This window comes from Phyllobates terribilis, unplaced genomic scaffold (genome assembly GCF_046119375.1).
Source record: "Phyllobates terribilis strain yellow unplaced genomic scaffold, ASM4611937v1 Scaffold_11__3_contigs__length_659146591, whole genome shotgun sequence".
Classification (NCBI taxonomy): domain Eukaryota; kingdom Metazoa; phylum Chordata; class Amphibia; order Anura; family Dendrobatidae; genus Phyllobates; species Phyllobates terribilis.
In genome coordinates, this window is record NW_027362771.1 from 233,002,951 (window position 1) to 233,025,740 (window position 22,790).

At 50.4% G+C, this 22,790-nt stretch overlaps 1 protein-coding gene across 7 annotated transcripts in view; it reads right to left on the reverse strand.

The window, feature by feature from the left end:
* SLC23A1 (solute carrier family 23 member 1) overlaps positions 1-22,790 on the reverse strand; it is a 457,722-nt gene that overhangs the window by 27,374 nt on the left and 407,558 nt on the right. For all 7 annotated transcript variants that reach the window (XM_073652114.1, XM_073652111.1, XM_073652110.1 and 4 more), the window contains one exon: positions 10,601-10,730. In XM_073652114.1, coding sequence (XP_073508215.1) covers positions 10,601-10,730 — 130 coding nt within the window. The remainder of the gene's footprint in view (positions 1-10,600; positions 10,731-22,790) is intronic.

Here is a 22,790-nt window from a genome sequence, read left to right on the forward strand (position 1 = left end):
CATTACTTTAAGAAATGAAGGTCAGTCAGTTCGAAAAATTGGGCAAACTTTGAAAGTGTCCCTAAGTGCAGTTGCAAAAACCATCAAGCGCTACTGTAGCGCCGGCGTCCCTGCCCTCTGCTAGGCAGGGACGCTGTTCCCCTCACCTCTCTGCTCCGTGCCCGGAGTCCTCCTCCCGCTCTGCTGGCAGCGCGCGCTCCTTCCCGGCCACTGTGCTTAGGGCGCGCGCGCGCTCTCCCTCCCTCTTAAAGGGGCCGCGCGCGCCGTCCTAAGGAGTCCCCGGCCAATGGCCGGAGGACTTCACCATATATAAGGCACCTCCTCCAAAATGGAGGTGCCCGAGCAATGTTGTTGCACTGTTCACTACTCTGCTTCAGCCCTCAGGTCCCGTTGCCAGTTACCTGCCAGATACCTGCCAGATTCCTGCCAGCTTGCTGTCTTATTCCTGCCTGATTATCTGCTACCTGCCTGCTAGTCTGAGGTCCGACGGTCTGCCTTACTACTCCTGTCAGTCTGTCTAAGGACCAGCCTGTCCGCTCACCTGGGAGCGCACTTCAGCCACCTGCCTGCTTGCCTGAGGTCCGACGGTCTGCCTTCCAACTCCTGTCAGTCTGTCTATGGACCAGCTTGCCTGCTCACCTGGGAGCACACATCTGCTACCTGCCTGCTAGCCTACCTGGAGGCTCCACCGTCACGTGCTGTGACCACCTGCCTGTCCAGTGACTCCTGCCCGCTCACCTGGGAGCGCTCATCTGCTGCCTGTCTGCTAGCCTACCTGGAGGCTCTGCCGTCACGTGCTGTGACCACCCGCCTGTCCAGAGACTTCTGCCCGCTCACCTGGGAGCGCTCATCTGCCGCCTGTCTGTTGGTCTTCCTGGAGGCTCCGCCGTCACATGCTGTGACCACCCGTTCATCCAGAGACTCTCGCCTGCTCACCTGGGAGCTCACGTCTATCATCAGCCGCCACAGGTCGTACCAACCCTTTACCCAGAGACTGCCCCGGTCACTTGCCGTGACCATCTGCCCGTTCATCCAGAGACTGCCCCGGTCACTTGCCGTGACCATCTGCCCGTTCATTCAGAGACTGCCCCGGTCACTTGCCGTGACCATCTGCCCGTTCATTCAGAGACTGCCCCGGTCACTTGCCGTGACCATCTGCCCGTTCATCCAGAGACTGCCCTGGTCACTTGCCGTGACCTCCAGCCCGTTCACTCAGAGACTGTCCCGGTCACCTGCTGTGACTTCTTGCCCGTCTTCCCTGGTCGCCACCCGCTCCCTTACAAGGACCGCCCCCTTGTATAGTAGCTCAGAGGTTCCGCCTCCCAGACCCGTTACAGTTTGCTCGGGCCATGGAACCCGGTGGCACCCAAGCTCCCTCGCTCTCGGACCTGTGTCATGAACTGTCCCGTCAAAGGTCCCAACAGGAGTCCATCCTGGGTCACCTGCGGAATGTCAATACTCGCCTGGACACTCTGACTGCTCCACCAGCAACCTCCGCCAGTGCCATGTCTCGCAATCCGGCAGCTCCGCTGCCCACTAATACCATGGTATCCTACCCCGGACCCCGGCTTTCTGCACCTCCTCGCTTCGGAGGCGACTCCGCCCAGGCTCGGGGCTTCATAAATCAGTGCACCCTGCACTTTGAACTATTGTCCCACCAGTTTAACTCCGACCGAGCCAAAATTGCATTCATCATGTCCCATCTCACCGGGGAGGCCCTGGCCTGGCTAAATCCTCTATGGGAGAGAGGAGACCCCCTGGTGTCCAACTTGCCTGCTTTTCTCACGGCTTTCCGGAAAGTCTTCGACGAACCCGGACGGAAGACCTCATCCGCATCATCACTGCTACGCCTCCGTCAGGGAAGTCTCACTGTGGGCCAATATGCCATACGGTTCCGTACCCTTGCCTCGGAGCTGGCCTGGGATAACGACGCTCTGGTATCCGTCTTCTGGGAGGGTCTGTCCGGCCGTATTAAAGATGAACTTGCCGGTCGGGACATCCCTACCACTCTCGATGACCTAATAACTCTTGCCACCCGGATTGACCTACGGTTCCAGGAGCGTGCCAAAGAGGTCACCCGTGAGAGGAGGTTACCACGTCTAGCTCCTACTTTTCAGAAACCCGTCACTCCCTCCGTCTCTACCCAGGTACACTCTCCTGAGCCTATGCAGGTCGACCAGACCAAGATGGTCAAAACCCGTCAGGACTTACGCCGTGCCGAGGGGAGCTGCTTCTACTGTGGCAGTAAGGAGCACCGGATCCGTACCTGCCCGGAGAGATCGGGAAACGCCTGTGTCTAGGTTCGCTCAGAGAGGTCGACCTAGACAAGAATAAATCCTCTCCATCTCTGCTGTTGTCAGTCTCACTCGTCTGCGGGGAGAACCGTTATTTCGAACTAGCCCAACTTGACTCTGGAGCAGCCGGGAATCTTATTTCACAGTCCCTGGTAGAGAAATACCGCATCCCCACCAAACCTCTGGCTGTACCCTTGTCTGTTGCTGCCGTGGATGGGGGTCTCTTACCACGCCCCATCCAACTCATCACCGAATCCATTACTCTGCAGGTGGGAATGCTGCATTCTGAGAGTATCTCCTTTCATGTTCTGCCTGGACACTCCCACGCCCTCTTGCTAGGCCTACCTTGGCTCCAGAGACATGCACCCGTGCTTGACTGGCAGACCGGAGAAGTCCTTCGCTGGGGACAGGACTGCCATAAGACCTGTCTGGTTCCCGTCCATCCCGTCCGTCCTTCTCCTACCCCAGCTAATCTACCTGGACTTCCGATTCCTTATTGGTCTTATGCTGATGTCTTTAATAAAAAGGAAGCAGAGACACTACCCCCTCATAGACCATACGACTGCCCTATCGACCTGTTACCTGGTACTACTCCTCCCCGTGGGCGTATTTATCCATTATCCGCTGCTGAGACCCGGTCGATGTCCGAATATATTGAGGAGAATCTGGCCAGGGGATTCATCCGGAAATCTACCTCCCCGGCGGGAGCAGGCTTCTTTTTCGTCAAAAAGAAGGACGGCATTCTCCGTCCCTGTATAGACTATAGAGGCCTTAACCAGATCACGGTGAAGAATAAGTACCCCCTTCCGCTCATTCCGGAGTTATTTGATCGTCTGAGGGGGGCTAGAATCTTCACCAAACTGGACCTCCGTGGGGCGTACAACCTGGTTCGTATCCGTCAGGGGGATGAATGGAAGACGGCATTCAACACCCGGGACGGCCACTATGAATATCTGGTAATGCCCTTTGGTCTCTGTAACGCTCCTGCCGTCTTTCAAGAGTTGGTCAATGACATCTTCCGGGACCTTCTCTACTCCTGCGTAGTGGTGTACCTGGACGACATCTTGGTCTTCTCTCCGGATCTCCAGACTCACCGGAGGGACGTTCGTCAGGTTCTGCTCAGGCTCAGGCAGAATCACCTCTTCGCTAAATACGAGAAGTGCCTCTTTGAGCAGACCTCGCTTCCGTTTTTGGGCTACATTATTTCTCAGACCGGCCTACGAATGGATCCAGAGAAACTGTCTGCCATCGAGAAATGGCCTCGACCGGTGGGGTTGAAGGCTATTCAGCGATTCCTGGGCTTCGCTAACTACTACCGCCTCTTCATACCACACTTCTCTTCCCGGACTGCCCCAATTTCCGCGCTCACCCGTAAGGGTACTAATCCCAAAGAGTGGCCGCCCGAAGCAGAGGAGGCCTTTCTTTCCCTAAAACAGGCCTTCTCTTCCGCCCCGGTGCTACATCGCCCGGACGGCAACAAGCAGTTCTTCCTGGAAGTTGACGCCTCCTCCTCTGGAGCCGGAGCGGTACTTACTCAAAAATCATCTTCCGGGAGAATGGTAACTTGTGGCTTCTTCTCCAAACTCTTCTCCTCTTCTGAGCACAACTATTCCATAGGAGACCGAGAGTTATTGGCCATCAAGCTGGCGTTGGAGGAGTGGCGTTACCTACTTGAGGGGGCTCTTCACCCGGTAATAATTTACACTGACCACAAGAACTTGGCTTACCTCCAGCATGCCCAGAGACTTAACCCGCGCCAAGCCCGATGGTCCTTGTTTTTTGCTCGCTTTGATTTTGTTCTTCATTTTCGCCCGGCTGACAAAAACGTCAAAGCAGACGCCTTGTCCCGATCCTTTCTGGTGTCCGATCTCGAGGAAGAACCTAAACATATCATCGATCCCGCCAGAGTAATGCAGGTGGCTCCCGTGAGTCTAAATCGTCTCCCTCCCGGTAAGACGTTTGTTTCAGTACCTGATCGGAAGAAGATCCTACACTGGGGCCATTTGTCTAAACTAGCTGGCCACGCCGGTCAGAAAAAGACCCTCCAGCTTATTGCCCGGCACTACTGGTGGCCTACCCTGCACAAGGACATAATAGACTTTGTTTCTGCCTGTGTGTCCTGCGCCCGCAACAAAGTCCCGAGACACCTGCCAGCCGGTCGCCTCCTTCCGCTTCCTGTGCCTGCTGCCCCCTGGCAGCATATTGCTATGGACTTCATAACTGATCTCCCCATCTCCGCCGGTTGTACGGTCATTTGGGTGGTCGCTGATCGCTTTTCCAAGATGGCTCACTTTATTCCCCTGCCAGCCCTCCCGTCTGCACCCGAGCTGGCTAAAGACTTTATCCGCCACATCTTCCGTCTTCATGGCCTGCCCCTCCACATCGTGTCGGATCGTGGGGTACAGTTCACCTCACGTTTCTGGAGAGCCACTTGTAAACTGCTAGACGTCACCCTGGACTTCTCTTCCGCTTACCACCCACAGTCCAATGGTCAAGTGGAGCGGATCAATCAGAACCTGACCAGTTACCTCCGGCACTTCGTTAATGCCCATCATTCAGACTGGGTGGATCTCCTACCATGGGCCGAGTTCTCTTATAACAATCACGAGAGCGAATCCTCCTCCAAATCCCCGTTTTTTGTAGTCTTCGGTCAGCATCCTCGGATTCCTTTTCCTGTCTCCACCTCTGTGGACAACCCGGCTGCGGAATCTCTCGTTAGCAAATTTTCCTCCATTTGGGAGAGTACCCGATCCGCACTCCTTCAGTCGTCCGAACGGATGAAAAGACACGCTGACAAAAAACTCCTGGATCCTCCACAATTTCATCCTGGAGATAAAGTCTGGCTCTCATCTAAATATGTCCGACTCAAGATACCTTCTTACAAGTTAGGGCCTCGGTTCATCGGTCCTCTGGAGGTCATCAGTCAGATCAACCCGGTGGCCTATAAATTGAAACTCCCGGCCAACTTACGGATCCCTAACTCCTTCCATGTATCTCTCCTCAAACCTGTGGTACTTAACTCTTTTTCCAAGTCTACAGGTACGCCTCCTGCTCCGGTTTCTGCTGAGGACGAGTTTGAGGTAGAGAACATTCTTGCCACCAAAAGGGTAAGAGGAAAGACCTTTTTTCTAGTAGATTGGAAGGGGTTTGGTCCTGAGGAGAGAACGTGGGAGCCCCGGGAGAACATCCATGCCCCTCTTATCCTAGCTAAATTTCTGTCTGGCCTAAAAAAGGGGGGGCCTAAAGGGGGGGGTACTGTAGCGCCGGCGTCCCTGCCCTCTGCTAGGCAGGGACGCTGTTCCCCTCACCTCTCTGCTCCGTGCCCGGAGTCCTCCTCCCGCTCTGCTGGCAGCGCGTGCTCCTTCCCGGCCACTGTGCTTAGGGCGCGCGCGCTCTCCCTCCCTCTTAAAGGGGCCGCGCGCGCCGTCCTAAGGAGTCCCCGGCCAATGGCTGGAGGACTTCACCATATATAAGGCACCTCCTCCAAAATGGAGGTGCCCGAGCAATGTTGTTGCACTGTTCACTACTCTGCTTCAGCCCTCAGGTCCCGTTGCCAGTTACCTGCCAGATACCTGCCAGATTCCTGCCAGCTTGCTGTCTTATTCCTGCCTGATTATCTGCTACCTGCCTGCTAGTCTGAGGTCCGACGGTCTGCCTTACTACTCCTGTCAGTCTGTCTAAGGACCAGCCTGTCCGCTCACCTGGGAGCGCACTTCAGCCACCTGCCTGCTTGCCTGAGGTCCGACGGTCTGCCTTCCAACTCCTGTCAGTCTGTCTATGGACCAGCTTGCCTGCTCACCTGGGAGCACACATCTGCTACCTGCCTGCTAGCCTACCTGGAGGCTCCGCCGTCACGTGCTGTGACCACCTGCCTGTCCAGTGACTCCTGCCCGCTCACCTGGGAGCGCTCATCTGCTGCCTGTCTGCTAGCCTACCTGGAGGCTCTGCCGTCATGTGCTGTGACCACCCGCCTGTCCAGAGACTTCTGCCCGCTCACCTGGGAGCGCTCATCTGCCGCCTGTCTGTTGGTCTTCCTGGAGGCTCCGCCGTCACATGCTGTGACCACCCGTTCATCCAGAGACTCTCGCCTGCTCACCTGGGAGCTCACGTCTATCATCAGCCGCCACAGGTCGTACCAACCCTTTACCCAGAGACTGCCCCGGTCACTTGCCGTGACCATCTGCCCGTTCATCCAGAGACTGCCCTGGTCACTTGCCGTGACCATCTGCCCGTTCATTCAGAGACTGCCCCGGTCACTTGCCGTGACCATCTGCCCGTTCATTCAGAGACTGCCCCGGTCACTTGCCGTGACCATCTGCCCGTTCATCCAGAGACTGCCCTGGTCACTTGCCGTGACCTCCAGCCCGTTCACTCAGAGACTGTCCCGGTCACCTGCTGTGACTTCTTGCCCGTCTTCCCTGGTCGCCACCCGCTCCCTTACAAGGACCGCCCCCTTGTATAGTAGCTCAGAGGTTCCGCCTCCCAGACCCGTTACAGCTACAAAGAAACTGGCTCACATGAGGACCGCCCCAGGAAAGGAAGACCAAGAGTCACCTCTGCTTTTGAGGATAAGTTTATCCGAGTCACCAGCCTCAGAAATCGCAGGTTAACTGCAGCTCAGATTAGAGACCAGGTCAATGCCACACAGAGTTCTAGCAGCAGACACATCTCTTCAACAACTATTAAGAGGAGACTTTGTGCAGCAGGCCTTCATGGTAAAATAGCTGCTAGGAAACCACTGCTAAGGACAGGCAACAAGCAGAAGAGACTTGTTTGGGCTAAAGAACACAAGGAATGGACATTAGACCAGTGGAAATCTGTGCTTTGGTCTGATGAGTCCAAATTTGAGATCTTTGGTTCCAACCACCGTGTCTTTGTGCAACGCAGAAAAGGTGAACGGATAGACTCTACATGCCTGGTTCCCACCGTGAAGCATGGAGGAGGAGGTGTGATGGTGTGGGGGTGCTTTGCTGGTGACACTGTTGGGGATTTATTCAAAATTGAAGCCATACTGAACCAGCATGGCTACCACAGGATCTTGCAGCGGCATGCTATTCCATCCGGTTTGCGTTTAGTTGGACCATCATTTATTTTTCAACAGGACAATGACCCCAAACACACCTCCAGGCTGTGTAAGGGTTATTTGACCAAGAAGGAGAGTGATGGGGTGCTACGCCAGATGACCTGGCCTCCACAGTCACCAGACCTGAACCCAATCGAGATGGTTTGGGGTGAGCTGGACCGCAGAGTGAAGGCAAAAGGGCGAAAAAGTGCTAAGCATCTCTGGGAACTCCCTCAAGATTGTTGGAAGAAGAGTGTGCAAAGCAGTCATCAAAGCAAAAAGTGGCTACTTTGAAGAACCTAGAATATAAGACATATTTTCAGTTGTTTCACACTTTTTTGTTAAGTATATAATTCCACATGTGTTAATTCATAGTTTTGACGACCTCAGTGTGAATGTACAATTTTCATAGTCAAGAAAATACAGAAAAATCTTTAAATGAGAAGGTGTGTCCAAACTTTTGGTCTGTACTGTATACTGTACAACCTGCTTTGTGTAAAATTTCATTGGTTTGAAATAAAATCCAAAATTGGCTTGCTACAGGTGTAGAAATGTAGTTGTTCAAAAATTTACTATTGTCATATATATTGTAAAACTTGGTTTGTGTGAAATTTCATTGGTTTGAAATAAAAAACAAAAATTGTCTTGCTACAGATGTACAAATTTGGTCCCTCGGTACTCGGTCCCCAGCTGCCACTATTTCTCCCATTGTAGTGTCCCCGTCCTGTACCAGCACGTATCCAGGAACATCATCCTTGCCCTTACCAACTCGGTTGGTCCACTTAACGACTGACACGTGGACAAGTGCTTGTGGCTAGATGCTACTTTTCCCTGGCGGCACACTTAGTGAACATTGTGGAGGCCGGGGCCATGTCCCACCATGGCACGTCACAAGTGCTACCAACGTCGAGGATTGCTGGCCCTAATTCTATCAGGGTTTCCTTCTACACCAGTTCCTGAACCCCCTCCTGCTCCTCCTCATCCTTCATCTCCGATATGCTATCTAAGAGCACATCGTACACATCAGCCAGAAGCTGGAAGCTCTGCAGCACTGCCTCAGTGAAGTGGCAATAGGCTCTGCTGAAGCTAATTTGTCTAGGAAACAAACCGCAAACTACGGCAGAGTTATTAAGAGGAATAACAGACCAGAGAGATATGTGGCTCTCGCCGCTGAACCTCCAACCAGGCATGGTCTTGTGAGTTAATGGGCGTAACCTGGTGGTGGCTGTGAAGCTTAGCAAGATCACACATATACCATGCTTGGCCCATGTGCTCAACTTGGTAGTTTAGTGGTTTCTGAAAACCTACCCAGATTTGCCAGATCTTCTGGTCAAGGTATGCCACGTCAGCGGCCATTTCCACAAGTCAGTCACAGCTGCCGCCGCTCTGGCGGTGCTGCAGCAGTGCATGCAAGTGATCGCTCACCGACTGGTGTGCGATGTGACCACACGCTGGAACTCCACACTGCACATGCTGGCAAGGCTTTGTGAGCAGCAAAGGCCAGTTGTGGAATACCAGCTCCAATACGCCCGTCGGTATTCTGGTCAGCCTCCACACATAACAACTGAGAAGTGGGCATGGATGTCTAACATTTGTGCAGTCCTCCAAGATTTTGAGGATGCCACAAAGATGGTGAGCAGTGATAATTCCATAGTTAGCGCAAACGCAGAGGCGTATCTAGGAGGGGGGCAGCCGGGGCATGTGCCCCGGGTGCAGCCGGCAGGGGGGCGTAGTTGGGCCACCTAATGCTGCGGTCCGATGTGTCTCCCCCAGCGGCTGAGTTCTTCCGCTCCCCAGACTGGAAGTCGGCAGTTCTCTAAGCAGGGTGTCAAGCTGACACCCAGCTCAGAGAAGCTGCAGCATGCCGGCTCCCAGCGTTGAAGCTCTGACCTCAGGGTCAGAGCGACGCCAGCAGCATGATCAGGTCATGTGATCACTCTTCTGATGTCACTCACCGGCGCTGCAGAGGCGCACATTGGTGGAAAAGTGCTCTGTGCTTCAGAGCTGAAGACACCGAAGATGGAATGGAGGTGAAGATTCATTTATGGTGTGGATGGGGGGTGATTTACTATGGGGGGTGATTTATGCTGTGGCTGGGAGGGTGATTTACTATGGGGGTGATTTATGGTATGGCTAGGGGGTGATTTATTATAGAGGGGTGATTTATTGTATGGCTGGGGTGTGATTTATGGTATGGCTAGGGGATGATTCATGGTACGCCCACAGCATTGAGTTTTATTGCCATGACTGGCCCGACGTTACGGCAACCACGTAGTATATCCCGCTTGTGCGCACTGCCCATCCGCTCCCTGAGCATGCACACTGATTCTGGGTGTACAGCCGCACCGCAGAGTGGAGGAGGAACACAGTGATGCGCATAGCATGCACAATCACACATCATGTAGCCACTGACTCAGAGAGCATCTGACATGAATCTGGGGCGGTACACCTGGACCGGCAGTGCGAACACGCAGGATATACTACGTGGTTGCCGTGACGTCGGGCAAGTAACGGCAATAAAATTCAAATCACAATTTCAAAAGTCCGTGACTGAAAAGATAAAGTCGCCACCCCTATGACTAAATGAAAAGGTATGTGAGGGGATCCCCTAATGATATAAAGTGTTTTTTAAACCTAATACTGGGAGCTTTTCTTTGGAAAAACGTGTTAGTGATGCACATTGCATCACTAACAACACACTGGGGCCAGTATAATGGCTGAAAACGGGGTGATAGTTTTCCTTTAAAGTGGAGTAAAAGTGTGACACCATTGTTCTCAGCAGCGATTGGGGAGTCAGAGATACTTCAAGGGGTCTTCCACATGCTGTTCTCCTTCCATTCAGCACGTTTTACATCCATTTCAACATTTTTACTGCCCCCCAGACCACAGGTACGGTCTGCCAGAAAAATGCTCGGATTTCCCATTGACTCCCATTATACTTGTTACTCGAAACGAGCACCTGTGGATTAGGAATTGCTCGGTTCGAGTAACGAGCATCCGAGCATTTTAGTGCTCGCTCATGTCTAATAATAAACTTTCCTTTTTTTAACCCCTCAATCTTTTTTTTTTATATCTCAGAACTTTTTTTTGCCTTCCATTGAACACAACTTCTAGATCCCTATATACTGTACATTGTAAGTTGAAAGTTAAATGGAGTTTAGAAATTTCTCATCGACTTTGGTTGAAAAAAATAATCTGTTATGATCTATGTAACTTATCAATTACTGACAATATTTGTTCTTACCAAACAAGGCACAGAACATTCCACCAAGAATGGGGTCTGGAATAGAAGCAAACAGAGCAGTAAACTTTCCGATTGTGCCTAGAATAAACATGATCCCGGCACCATACTGCACAACCCTTCGACTGCCTACCTGAAAGGAATATAATTAATAATTATAATTAAAAAAAAGCAGGTTATTTCTAAACTTTTATTATATTATCTTTAAAAAGTACAATATAAATAATTCTTAAACAATACTATATTTTTGGAAAAATATTACACCTTATTAATCCTAACCCTAAACAGCAAGGCGGTATAATATATATACATGTACATAGCATTCCATATTATTATGCAAATTGGATTTAAGTGTCATATAGATTTAAGTTTTTGTTTTTCAAATAAACTCATGGATGGTATTGTGTCTCAGGGCTTTTTGGATCCCTGAAATCAATCTCAAACACCTGTGATAATTAATTTGCCAGGTGAGCCCAATTAAAGGAAAACTTCTTAAGAAGAATGTTTCACATTATAACACAGTCCATTGGTTTCAAGCAATATGGGAAAGAGAAAGGATCAAATTGTGCAATGCCTTGGACAAGGTATGAAAACATTAGGTATTTCACAAAAACTTAAGATTTATCATCATAGTGTGAAGACATTTGTGGCTGATGCACAGCACAGATGGGTTCATGGACAAAGAGCATACAGGTATTTGAAGCTGCTGGTACTTCTGAAGTCCCATGAACTTCAAGGTGTAGCATCCTCTAGAGCAGTGTTCCCCAACTCCAGTCTTCAAGGCCCACCAACAGATCATGTTTTCAGGATTTCCTTAGTATTGCACAGGTGATGGAATTATTACCTGTGCAGGTGATGTAATTATCACCTGTGCAATACTAAGGAAATCCTGAAAACGTGACATGTTGGTGGGCCTTGAGGACTGGAGTTGGGGAACACTGCTCTAGGCTTGCAGTTGCGCAAAAATCTACTGTTCAGCCACCATTAAACAGTGCTATCAAGCAGTTGGCCCAGACAAACATGGAGACTAGGGATGAGCAGACCCGTGGATGTTCAGGTTCGTCGAGTTCTGCCAAATTGTAGTTCAAAGTTCGGTCCGACATCTGAACTTGGTACCCGAACTTGACCCCGAACCCAATAAAAGTCAATGGGGACCCGAACTTGGGTACTTTAAAATGTCTGTAAAATGGTCATAGTAAAGGCTTGGGGCTGCAAAAAGAAGCAAAATGAGGACAATTGCTCTGTAAATAAATGTGGATAGGGAAATTAAAATAACATAGAATAAAAATAATTAAAATAATAAATTTGAACCAGGAGACGGAGATCCAAGTGAAGGAGGAGGTTGAGGAGGAGGTGGACGTGGCGGTGTAGGTGTGTTTTTGTTTTTTTTTATCTATTTTTGGGGGGTACTCTGAAAGCAGGCTCTCTGGGGACACTGCATACAGGCAACGTAGTAATCTACTGGCCACTCTCTCTCTGTATACAGGGTGTGTAATACTCTGCACTTTTTTGGGGTGCAAAGAATGTGGATAGGCAAATGACTTAAAGGGGGTTTTCCCACAAACAAAAATTATTTTAATGTTAATTTTAATCAATACATCTTGGAATAATAATCATTTCCACAATTGGATGTGTTTAAAAAAATGTTCCTGTGCTGAGATAATCTTATAAATGTGCCCCTGCTGTGTACTGTGTAATGGCTGTGTCTGAGAATACAGAGACATGGTCTGATAATACCACAGCACCTGGGCAGGGGAGGAAGCAAAAGAGTATACAGATAGCACATCATGGGATCAGAACTGATCCTTTTTGTAAGATAGAGCATTTCCCTGCCTGTTTAAAAAAAAATGTTTGCCGACACAAACTGGGTAAATGTAGTTGGTGGTTAGGCCTGAGGCGGAAAGCGTTTTGGTGCATGTCCTACCACCACTGACATATGTGCCATGTTGTGGTGCTTTGAGTTCTCCATGAGCATGACAAGCGCTGTGGTAGGATATGCACCAAAACACTCTCCACCTCAGGCCAAGCCGCCACTACATTTAGCCAGTTTGTGCCGAAGGCGCGGTGAACCCTGATGGCCAGTCCACCTTTCCCAAACCCAGTGCCTGTCAGATGGTGGGTCGAGGACCCCCATGGTGGAAGCAGATCTAAGCCTGATGGAGGCACCACATAGACACCCCTCGCCCTCGCTCCTCTCCAAGTGACCCTGTGCGACACATTGGGTGCGGTAGGTGATGAGGCAGGGCGGCCATTGTGTCTTCTGGAGGCCATTCACCTCGCCCTCCCCGTGCAAGGGGTGTTTTCCAGCTGCCTGCCGCTTCGGGACCTGCCCTCAAAGTGAGCCACTCTCCCTTCCGACCTTCCCCCAGTGCCATACGGGCTTCTTTCCATGGTGACCACGGGTAATAGAGGATCAGGGTTTGATTCTGGGGAGGGAGCATGAGAAATGGCTACCACAACCAAGGAAGGCAGCATGCATGCAAATTACCCAATCCCGAGCAGGTGATGTAGTGAGACAAAATAACCATACAGGAATCTTTAGAGGCTCTGTAATTGGAATTTGTACTTTAAATCCTTTAACAAGAATCTATTGGAGGGCAAATCTGATGCCATCAGCCACAGGAGGAGTTTGCTCGGTGTTTGTGGTCTGAGCTGTGCGAGGAGTGTGGTGTTTGTGCTCTACACAGAATTTCCACCAGAACCCACAACCTTACCTCTCCAACCTAGGGAAGAAAGGTGGTCCTGCGGATGGACTCTGGGGCTGATTCCCCATCTCCCACCCTTTGGTCTAAACCATCGAGGGGTGGGAGCTCATCTTTACCGGCGAAGGGGGTCAAGAGATTCACCAGGACCCAAGGAAAAGAGGACCAGGCCTCCTGAGGAAGAACCCCTAAGAGCTGCAAAGCCCTTAGGACTGAAGTCGGGGTCACGGCAGGCACCCCTTCCAGAGGTGAGCGGAGTACCAGCAGAGGTATGGTGGCCGTGCATGGGGATTGGAGCACTATGGCTCCCGCATCCTTGCATACTTCAGCAAATATGAGGAGGCTGGTAAAACGTTGAGGAGTCTCTGGGAGGAATTGCGGGGTGGCTAGGCTCAGTGGCTAGGCTCAGTGCCAACAAAGCCTCCACCAAAAAGAGGCCAGTATTGTCTGCTGCGATCGTCAGGCTGAAAGGAGACAACAGCATGCTGGAGGGGAGAAGGCTGGACATTATGGCCAACAGTGGGCTGTTCAGGGAGAAACTGGAGAATGGTGATTGGTTCCAGAAAATGGTGGCTGTCTAGGAGCCAGAGGGGTCTCGACATCCAACCCAGATGGAGGAAGAGGAGGAGGAAATCGTGGAAGAGAATGAGGAGCTGAATCCACCTGGGGGTTTGGTTTGTGATCTCCAGTTCATCAGAGGATGATGAGAGTGATGAAAAGACAGAAGTAGCAGTGAGGTTGCCTTGTCATGCAGCAGATCTGTCAGTTGGAGTCCCCAGTAAGCTTTAACAACTTTGCTTTTGGGGATGAGATTTGCATTGATGAGGCATCCCGGAGGGGGAAGAAGAGGGTGAGGAAAAAGCAAAGAAAAATTCTGGAGAAGTTTGTATATGTCCCCCTCCCTTGGTCCCCCGATTCCACTGTGTGGAATCTGCTGCCCAACCCGGCTCGAATTTTGCTGTGGGTCTTCACCGAAGGAGTGGGGAGAGCACAGCTTGCATAACCAAAGGTGCTGTCTCTGCTTGCGGAAGCCGAGGCGGAAGTGAAAGGGATGAAGCTGTAAAGCCGGCAGTGGTGGAGTGACAGGTGTCCTGGCGACAGGCAGGAGAGGCACTGAGGGCGCTGGTGCTCGGGCACGGTCCCCGGTGAGAGGGGGGGCCATCCTGAAATTGGCTTGTACTGTCATTTGGGCAGCGGCAGGTGTTAAAGTAAAAAAATCCGCAAAAGCAGTTGTCTCCTTGCACGCTGCTGTCAGCAATCAAAGTGTCAGTGGGTCCTGACAGCCGGGGCCACATCCCCTGTGGCAGGTGCTGGTCTGTAGGGGTCCCATACATGCAAATCCATTACTGGATCATTACCTGGGATCTTGGCAGATAAACAGTTAAAGCACTTGCAGCCAGTGGTGAAAGTGTCCAAGTGTCATGGTGTGTCAGAAGTGACAGACAGTCGCCCTGCAGTGGGTTGCAGGAGATCTCTACTTTTGGCATTGCGGACCCCTTCTTAAAGGCTGGCTCCAGGATCCAGCGGCTACCTTCCTCTGGCTAATTAACACCCTGGCCTGGGTGTATAAATACCTGCTGTGTTCCAGAGGGAGGTGCCGGCGATATTCATTACTCCTTGTGAAGGCTTTAACAAGAGCAGTACTTCTTCCTCTCTGGTGCCTGAGGACATGTGTGCATTTGTCTGGAGTCATCTAAAGCTAAGTTATTTCCCCCTGTTGTCTTTAGTGTTAAATGGGGATCGACTAGTGCTCATCTACTCCCTTCCCTAGCCTTAGCCAACGCCAGGGAAAGACAGGGCGATGAACGCGTGCAGTGATTGGTGAAGAGCCGATATAGGGACGTTAGGGGATATTCTATCAGCCAGGAGGTCTCCACTGCCCCCTTTCCCTAGAGTCTGGGCTTCCTTTCCCTCTTCCCTTTGTGTTGCACTAAGTCTTTCCCACACCTTGCGTAACACCAAGCTGCCTGCTGCAGCACTGCAGTCATCATCATCATCCCTGCCAACCCGGACCGCATCCTCAGTGGGGGTGCTGGGTTGGCAGGGTCCCTTGCACAGGGGTATGTTACCTTAGCAGATCAGGTGTCAGGGGTCCCAGCAGCAAGAACTTTGGAAGGGGCAGCAGAAGCATTAGAGAGTGCAGAGAAACAATTAGCACCAGCAGTGGAGTGAGTGCTGAGCAGGTACTTAACTCTGTAGCTGCTTATGGGAAAGCGGGAGCAGTGGGGGCATCCCAGGTAAAATATAAACCTGGCAGCAGCCCCTTTAAAAGGAAACAGCAAAAATAAAGGCAAATCTGATAGTAACATCAATAAAAGCGCACAGAGTGTGGGTGCAACTAAAACTCCTGGTGTGAATGAAGGTGTGAGTGGTAAAGCTGAGGTGAATATGGATAAGCAGAATGTGATGTGCATAAGGTAAAGGATGCGGATGAAGGTGCCAGTGTGAATGGGGTCAAGCCTAGTGTGGAGGTTTCCTCAGGAGTTAGTGGTGCCAATGGGATGGTTGTGGCTAGTGAACTGTGTTGTAACGATACGGTAGTGGCTGTGGAAAATAAAGGGCTGGTGGATGCTATGGCAGAATCTGGTATGGAGGTGAGGTGTTATCTGAAGGGGTGCCTACTGGTGGGGTGTCTGCATCTTTAACACCTGACGCTGGGATGCCTGTTTCTGTGTCGCCTACTACAGGGGTACTGGATGCTGTGGTGGCTGGGGCTGGGGTGCCTATTGCTGAGGCTGTGGCTGGTCCATCTGTCCCCGGGACGAGGAACCCACGTAGATATGTGGACGTTACCAATGGGGTACCAGGTGGATCTGAGGAGGTCTCCTCATCTCTGGACTCTGCGGACGGCGTTTTGCAACGTCGTTTCATGGAGGCTCTTAGAAAGGGGGAGAGGACAATTAATGTAGAGGGAAGAGAGGTGGATTTATCCTTTTGGATAAAGAGACATGGGCTCACTGCCTTCCAAGAGAAAAAGGTGGGGGCTGGGCTGTATGGTCCCTCCCAACAGCCGGGCCAGGGATTGCCAGGAGGAATGTTGTTCGCCTTTGTTGAAGGGGCAGTGAAGCGTGCCTGCCCTGGAAGAAAGTTGTTGTGCTCCTCTTGAAGGTGGATTTCAGGGCTATTGACATCTTTGCCCTCATATAGCCTTATGGGACCGCAACTATAGGCGTCAGCTTTGTTAGATCAGAGGGCTTAGAGCTCTTTTGGTCAAACTATGAGTTGGTGAAGGAAGGGCCTGAGTGGCGAGATTTTGCTGTACAAGAAATCTCGCCAGAACGAGATTAAGAAGATGACCGTTTTAACGTGTAATGAGTCACTTTCTTGTATGGACATAATGACGTGGCTTGGTCATTTTGGTGAAGTCATGGTCATGAAGGTCCTGAAAAAGATCTGGGACGATTACAGTATCTGGTCTGGGGCCTGGACCTTCATGATGAAATTGAAGTCTGGCGGTACTGTTACCCACATCCCTTCGGCGGGCCTTTCTGGGAAGGGATAGGATCCAGATCTTCTACCAGGGGCAACCGAAGATCTGCTACAGGTGCGGTGACCCCATTCACTTCAGTTCAGGCTGCAAGGTGCAGAAATGTGCCTTGTGTGGTAAGGTGGGCCATCTAGCTTCATCCTATAGAGACATTAGGTGCCACCTGTGTGGTGACCTTGGTCACTCGTACAGCCAATGCCCTCGTTCTTTAGCTAATACCATCACTGGCCTGGCAGGAGGAGTCTTGAGGCTACTCCTGCCGATGTAACCTCTGACATGGGGTGGTGGTGGTAGTGGCGAGAGAGCCTAGGTGCCTGTGAGGAAAGACCAGATCAGGCCACCTTCTTATCAGGAGAGGCTGGATAAGCATGAAACGGAGAGAGGCCAGGAGAGCCTCAGGTGACTGGGGTAATGCTCGTTCCCTCTTCTGAGACTGACAATCTTGTTGTTGAGGCCCCAGAGGAGGAGGTGGTAAGCGAGGAGATCAGGAGGCTGGAGAGAGAGGAGGCGGCTCATCCCACAGATTTCTTTCAATATGAGAGTTTTGATCAGGGCAATGGGGAGCAGCCTTTAGTGAAAGGTGTCAAGTTTACCCAAAAGAGGAAAAAAAAAAGGAAAGATGGGAAGTGTAAAAAACCTTCCCCTCTCTCTGTCCAGGTGTCTAAGGAAGGTATCTCCGGATATCCTCTGGTTGTCCTCTCCAACCGGTTCTAAACCTTTGATGACTCTTCTGAGCTGCAGGGTGAGGGCGAGGTTGCAGGGGCGATATCGGAGGGGCCTCCGGGGGACAACTGGTCCCACTCTATGGGGAATATTGTTCCTTCCAGTGAGGGGACCGGCCAAGAGTCCGGAGATGAGGATGCAGGGAAGGTTATGGATACATCTGTGTCCCTCAAGAGGGGAGACAATTCTTCATCTTCTGAGGGAGGTGGAAAGGTGAAATCTGGGGGTGGGGGGAAGATGTTGGCCCATAGAGTTCGATCACTAATGAAGGTGGCACTCACCCTGTTGATGCAGGCTTTGATTAATGTCGCCAGCATTAATTCAGATACAATTAAATTTGTGGCCTTCAATTTTTTTCCCCCTAAATTGAGGCTGAAATTTTATTTTTCAAGAAATCAGATTAACCGACATGGGGCTTATACACAAAGCCAAAAGAGAATGGAGGAGCGGACCCTCCTACTGGTCTCTTGCGGCCGAGCCGTATGGCGAAATGGCTGTCCTTTTTAAGACCGCAGTGGTGGAATGTCGATGAGTGATCGACTTCGAAATGGGGACTCTCACTGATGTCAGTGAGTTGTAAAGTGGTGACAGGTTTGATCGACAGTATGGGTTCCCTGAAAAGATCAAAATCAGGGATTCTGGATGTAGTGAGATCTTTGTGTGTCCAAGAGGCAGTGGAGCAGAGTAGGGCAGGCTGCTGGAAGAGGAATTTGCTGTCCTTAGACCAGGCAAAGGCGTTTGATCGGGTCAACCATGAGTGCCTCTGGTCTGTCCTTTTGAGGTATGGTCTGCCTGTGGGAGTTTGTCAATTGGTTAAGGGTTTTGTATGCAGGGGCAGAGACTTTCCCGCTAGTGAACTGTTGGATTGGTCGCTCTTTTGAAGTCAGGTCTGGAGTCTGCCAGTGTTGTCCGCTGACCCCACTTTTATAAATGTTTGCGATCGATCTCCTTTTAAGGTGGAAGTCGGGATGGTAACTCCTAATGCCACCTTGTGGAAGGTAACGTTCACCAATGACGTCTCTCTTTTTGTGTCCTGGGGAGTGGAGGCAGAATGGGTCTTGTCTGAGGTTGGTTGCTACTCGGAGGATTCCGGGTCCATGATCAACCTGGAAAAGTGTGTAAGTCTCTGGCTGGGAGGTGGAGATCCTAGTTTTGGTCTCCCGGACACTATTCCAGAGCCTCAGGCGTCCGCAAAAGTTCTTGGCATCGAATTCGACCTGACAAAATTGGGAAGGCAGACTTAAGATCGCCACTCAAAAGGTGAACCAGTGGAAGGGTTGGTCTTTGACCCTGAGGGAAAGGGTTGGCCTGATCAAGGGGCTTTTGCTTCCCATGTTAGTTTACTTGGGAAGTGTCTGCATATTATCAGAATCTCTCTCGACATGGGTCCATGGTCTGTTTTTCCAAATGTGGGGAAATAGACTGAACCTAGAAAAGAGGGAAATCAGATACTACACGACGAGACCAGGTGGGTTGGGTATGGTCAACCCGGTCGTGTTTCTAGTAAACACCTTTCTTAAAGCAAACATCGCTAACCTCTGGTTGGAGAGGGCTCCTCCATGGGTATTCTCCTGCAGAGGTTGGTTTTGGCCTTTCTTCCAGAAATGGGAGACAAGTGGGTGAGTGAAGGACCTGGGAATGTGGGATCTGGGAATGTGGGAGATCAGGTCCATGTCAAGAAAATTCCTTGATAGGAGGGTCCTGTTGACCCATTTCCCGAAGCCTCTGGTGCTCAGAGACTGGCCAAGCCAGGATCTGGAGGTTAGGCTCAGGTTGTTGAATTTGGCACAGATCCTCTTGAAGTTTTGGGACTTGGCTTAGTGCTGCTTCCAAGGAAAACTGTATGTAAGAGACAATCTGAAATACAGGAACTCCAATGATCGAGGTTGTCCTCGGGAGGAGTATGGTGACATGCTGTAAACCATGGAGCACTTTCTCCTTCTTTGTCCCTTTAATACAGGGATTTACAACAGGGTGGTTGCTTCCATAGGGTGATCTAGACTGGCGAGCCTCTCCTATGCGGAGTGGGGCTATGGGGCATTTAGGTCCCTGGGTGGCCTAGATCGGGGTATGTTATTCTTAGTTTAGTCATTAAGTTTTACACTTGGAATGCACAGTGTTTAGTTTCTACTAAGCAAAAAGTCCTTCCTCGGGATGAGGTTGTTAGGAACATCATTAGTGACTTGGTAAAACTGCATTCTTTGGAGTTTGACAGGCTGGGTGCAGGGAGGGCTTCTCTTCTTTGGAGAGGGTTTTCTTTTAGTGTACCCTATGGCATAGACAGATAGGTAAGTGGGTAGGGATAGATAGACAGATTGGTAGGTAGGGTCAGGTAGGTAGGTAGGAATAGGTAAGGGTAGCCAGGGATAGGAATGTAGCTAGTTTGATGATAGGATAGTTAGATGTGTAGGGTTAGATAGGGATAGACAGGGAAAGGTAGGTAGATAAATAGGGACAAAAGTTTAGATAGAGAAGGAATAGTTAGTAGATAATATTTAGGCAAACAGGTTGGAAGCTTGTCACATCCAACTACCTGGAAGTGGGCTGATGTGCTTTCACTCTAGTTTTTTGGGTTTTATGAATATTCACTCTTCTCCACTCCCATGGGCGTGGAGAAGAGTGAATATTCATACTCTCTAATACCGGGCACACAGGATCGCTGAGTCGCAGCAGGAAGCCAGCGGCTGCGGCTATAGTGTGCGTTATTAAAGAAAATGACTGTTACTGAAAGAAGGTCAACATGGGAGATGCAAGCATGAGACAGTGTGTTCAAGGGAGACAAAGGTAATAAAAATCGGGTACATGTTTGTGATGCAAACAAATTTATCCCATAAAAATGTTATTTGCCATGTCTTTTAGCTCTTAAAAATGCTTCTTTGTCTTGGAGGTAGTTCAGGAGGCGATATCATCGACCTTCCATGGCTTTGGCCTTAGAGTTCCGACACGCACTCGGTGACCGAGGTACTGTATCTCCGTCATGCCTATTTGACATTTTTTCTAACTTTATAGTCAAACAAGTGCCCTGGATACATCTGAGTGTCCCAGGTGGGACTAAAGACTGAATGTAGTCCAGGTAAGCGACAGCTAACCCATCTAGTCCCTTGAGCAGCTGGTTGACCAATTGCTGGAGGGTGGCAGGAGAATTTCTCATGCCAAATGGCAGGATGAGGGATTCGTACTGTCCAAATGGGGTAGTGAAAGCAAACCTCTCATGTGTCTCCTGGGACATAGGAATCTGTCAGTACCCCCAATGGAAGTCCATGATGGTCAAATAACGGACACTGGCTAAGCGATCCAGCAGCTCATCGATGCGTGGCATAAGGTATGAATCAGGGGCTGTGATGGCATTTGGCCTCCTGTAGTCTAGTCCACGCATAGCAGGGTTGTCCGGTCCTTTTTCAGAACCAGGACGACAGGTGAGGCCCACGCACTTTGGGATCACCCCAATGCATAGCATTTAGTCTATCTCCCTTTTGCAGCTCTAGACATGCAGGTTGCCGGACTGGGGGTTGACTCCCTGTGTCTACCTGGTAGATCTTCCCTGGTACCCCAGTGAAGGTGGCCAGGTAGGGCCGGAACGGAATACCTCCAGCAGCTGGGACCTCTGGTGCATGGATAGCTGAGGGTTTAATTCCACATCCTCAATAGACCCTCCGTCCCAGGTTGCTGCTAGCAAATTCACTTGGAGTTCACTCTCACCTTCATTGGGAACGATACATACAAGAAAGGCACAGGCTGTCATGATGAGATTTCATCATGTTGACATGGAAGACCTTCTGCCTCTTCCTGACTTTTTCAATGGTGACCATGTAATTTACGTCATTGAGGCGCTGATGCACAAGGTATGGACCTTCCCAGGCAGCCTGAAGCTTATTTGGGTTATTGGGACTAGGACCCACACCTTTTGATCCACTTTGTACAGCCGCTTCTGGGCATTCCGATCATACCACAGCTTCAGGCCTGCCTTTGCCTGCACTATATTCTCATGCACCAGCCGCATCATTGACTGCATTGTGTTATGGAGCTGCATGACACACGCAAAGACAGACACTTCGGGGATGTTCAGTTCCCCTTCCCAGGATTCCTGGACTCATCTGCCATACAGGTGTTATGATAGGCTACAAGCACTAAGGAAAGACAGGAGATCTGTCCCTACAATAGAACTAAGCTAGATCCCTACGATGTAACGGGGAACCTGATCCTGCGATCAGACATGCTAAAGTCCTCAGCTAGTCTGAACGAAGACCTATAGATGTGAGGGAGGGATCCCTACAAGAACTAGGGACTGGGAGAAAGATGGACACCTCCTAGCAGAAATTGTAGCAGTAAAAAGACAAACACACAACATAGAACATAAAGGTCAAAAGACCTAGCTAAATTGACAAAGAAAGTTTACAAAGCACCTGGCTAGCTTAAGAGTAGAAATTACAATGAAGTCCAGCATGGCCAGAAGGGCGGAGCAGGATTAAATTGGCAAAAAGGTCATGTGACCCGCAAAATAGAAAAAAACTAACAGGAGAGTTCTAACAGTACCCCCTCTTCTAAGAGGATCCTCCGGATCCCCTAGGCCCAGGCTTATCCGGAAACCTCTTGTGAAACGCTCTGACAAGTCTGGAAGCAGAAACATCATCTGCCCTCACCCATGAGTTATCCTCGGGACCGAAACCCTTCCAAGCGACGAGATACTGCAAACTCCCCCTATACCGTCTAGAATTAAGGATGCAGGAAATTTCATTTTCTCCGTCCTCCACCACCGGAGGAACAGTGGCAGTGGCGTCTCTATCTGATACATCAGCTTTTTTCAATAGAGAAACATGAAACACCGGATTAATCTTCCAGGAGGTAGGAACCTCCAACCTAACAGCAGATTGGTTAACTAACTGAAGCACCTTAAAGGGCCCTACAAACTTGGGACCCAATTTTTTAGAAGGAATCCTCAACCGCAGATTCTTAGAGGACAACCAAACCATGTCACCAACCGTAAACAAAACCTCTTGACGTTTCCTGTCAAAGTACCTCTTAGATTTTTTGTTAGCCTCCTGAAGATTACCACGCACATCCGTCCAAACTCTCTCCAAATCACCGGAAAAACTCTCCTCCCCAGGCACAGCCGATACCAATTTGGAGAATGACCCAAAAGACGGATGTCTCCCAGAACAACAAAAAAAAGGCGAACACCCAGCAGAAGAGGATGTATGGTTGTTAAGAGCAAATTCAGCAAGTGGCAGAAACTCAGACCACCCCTCTTGATTGTCTGCCACAAAACAATGCAAGAACTGCT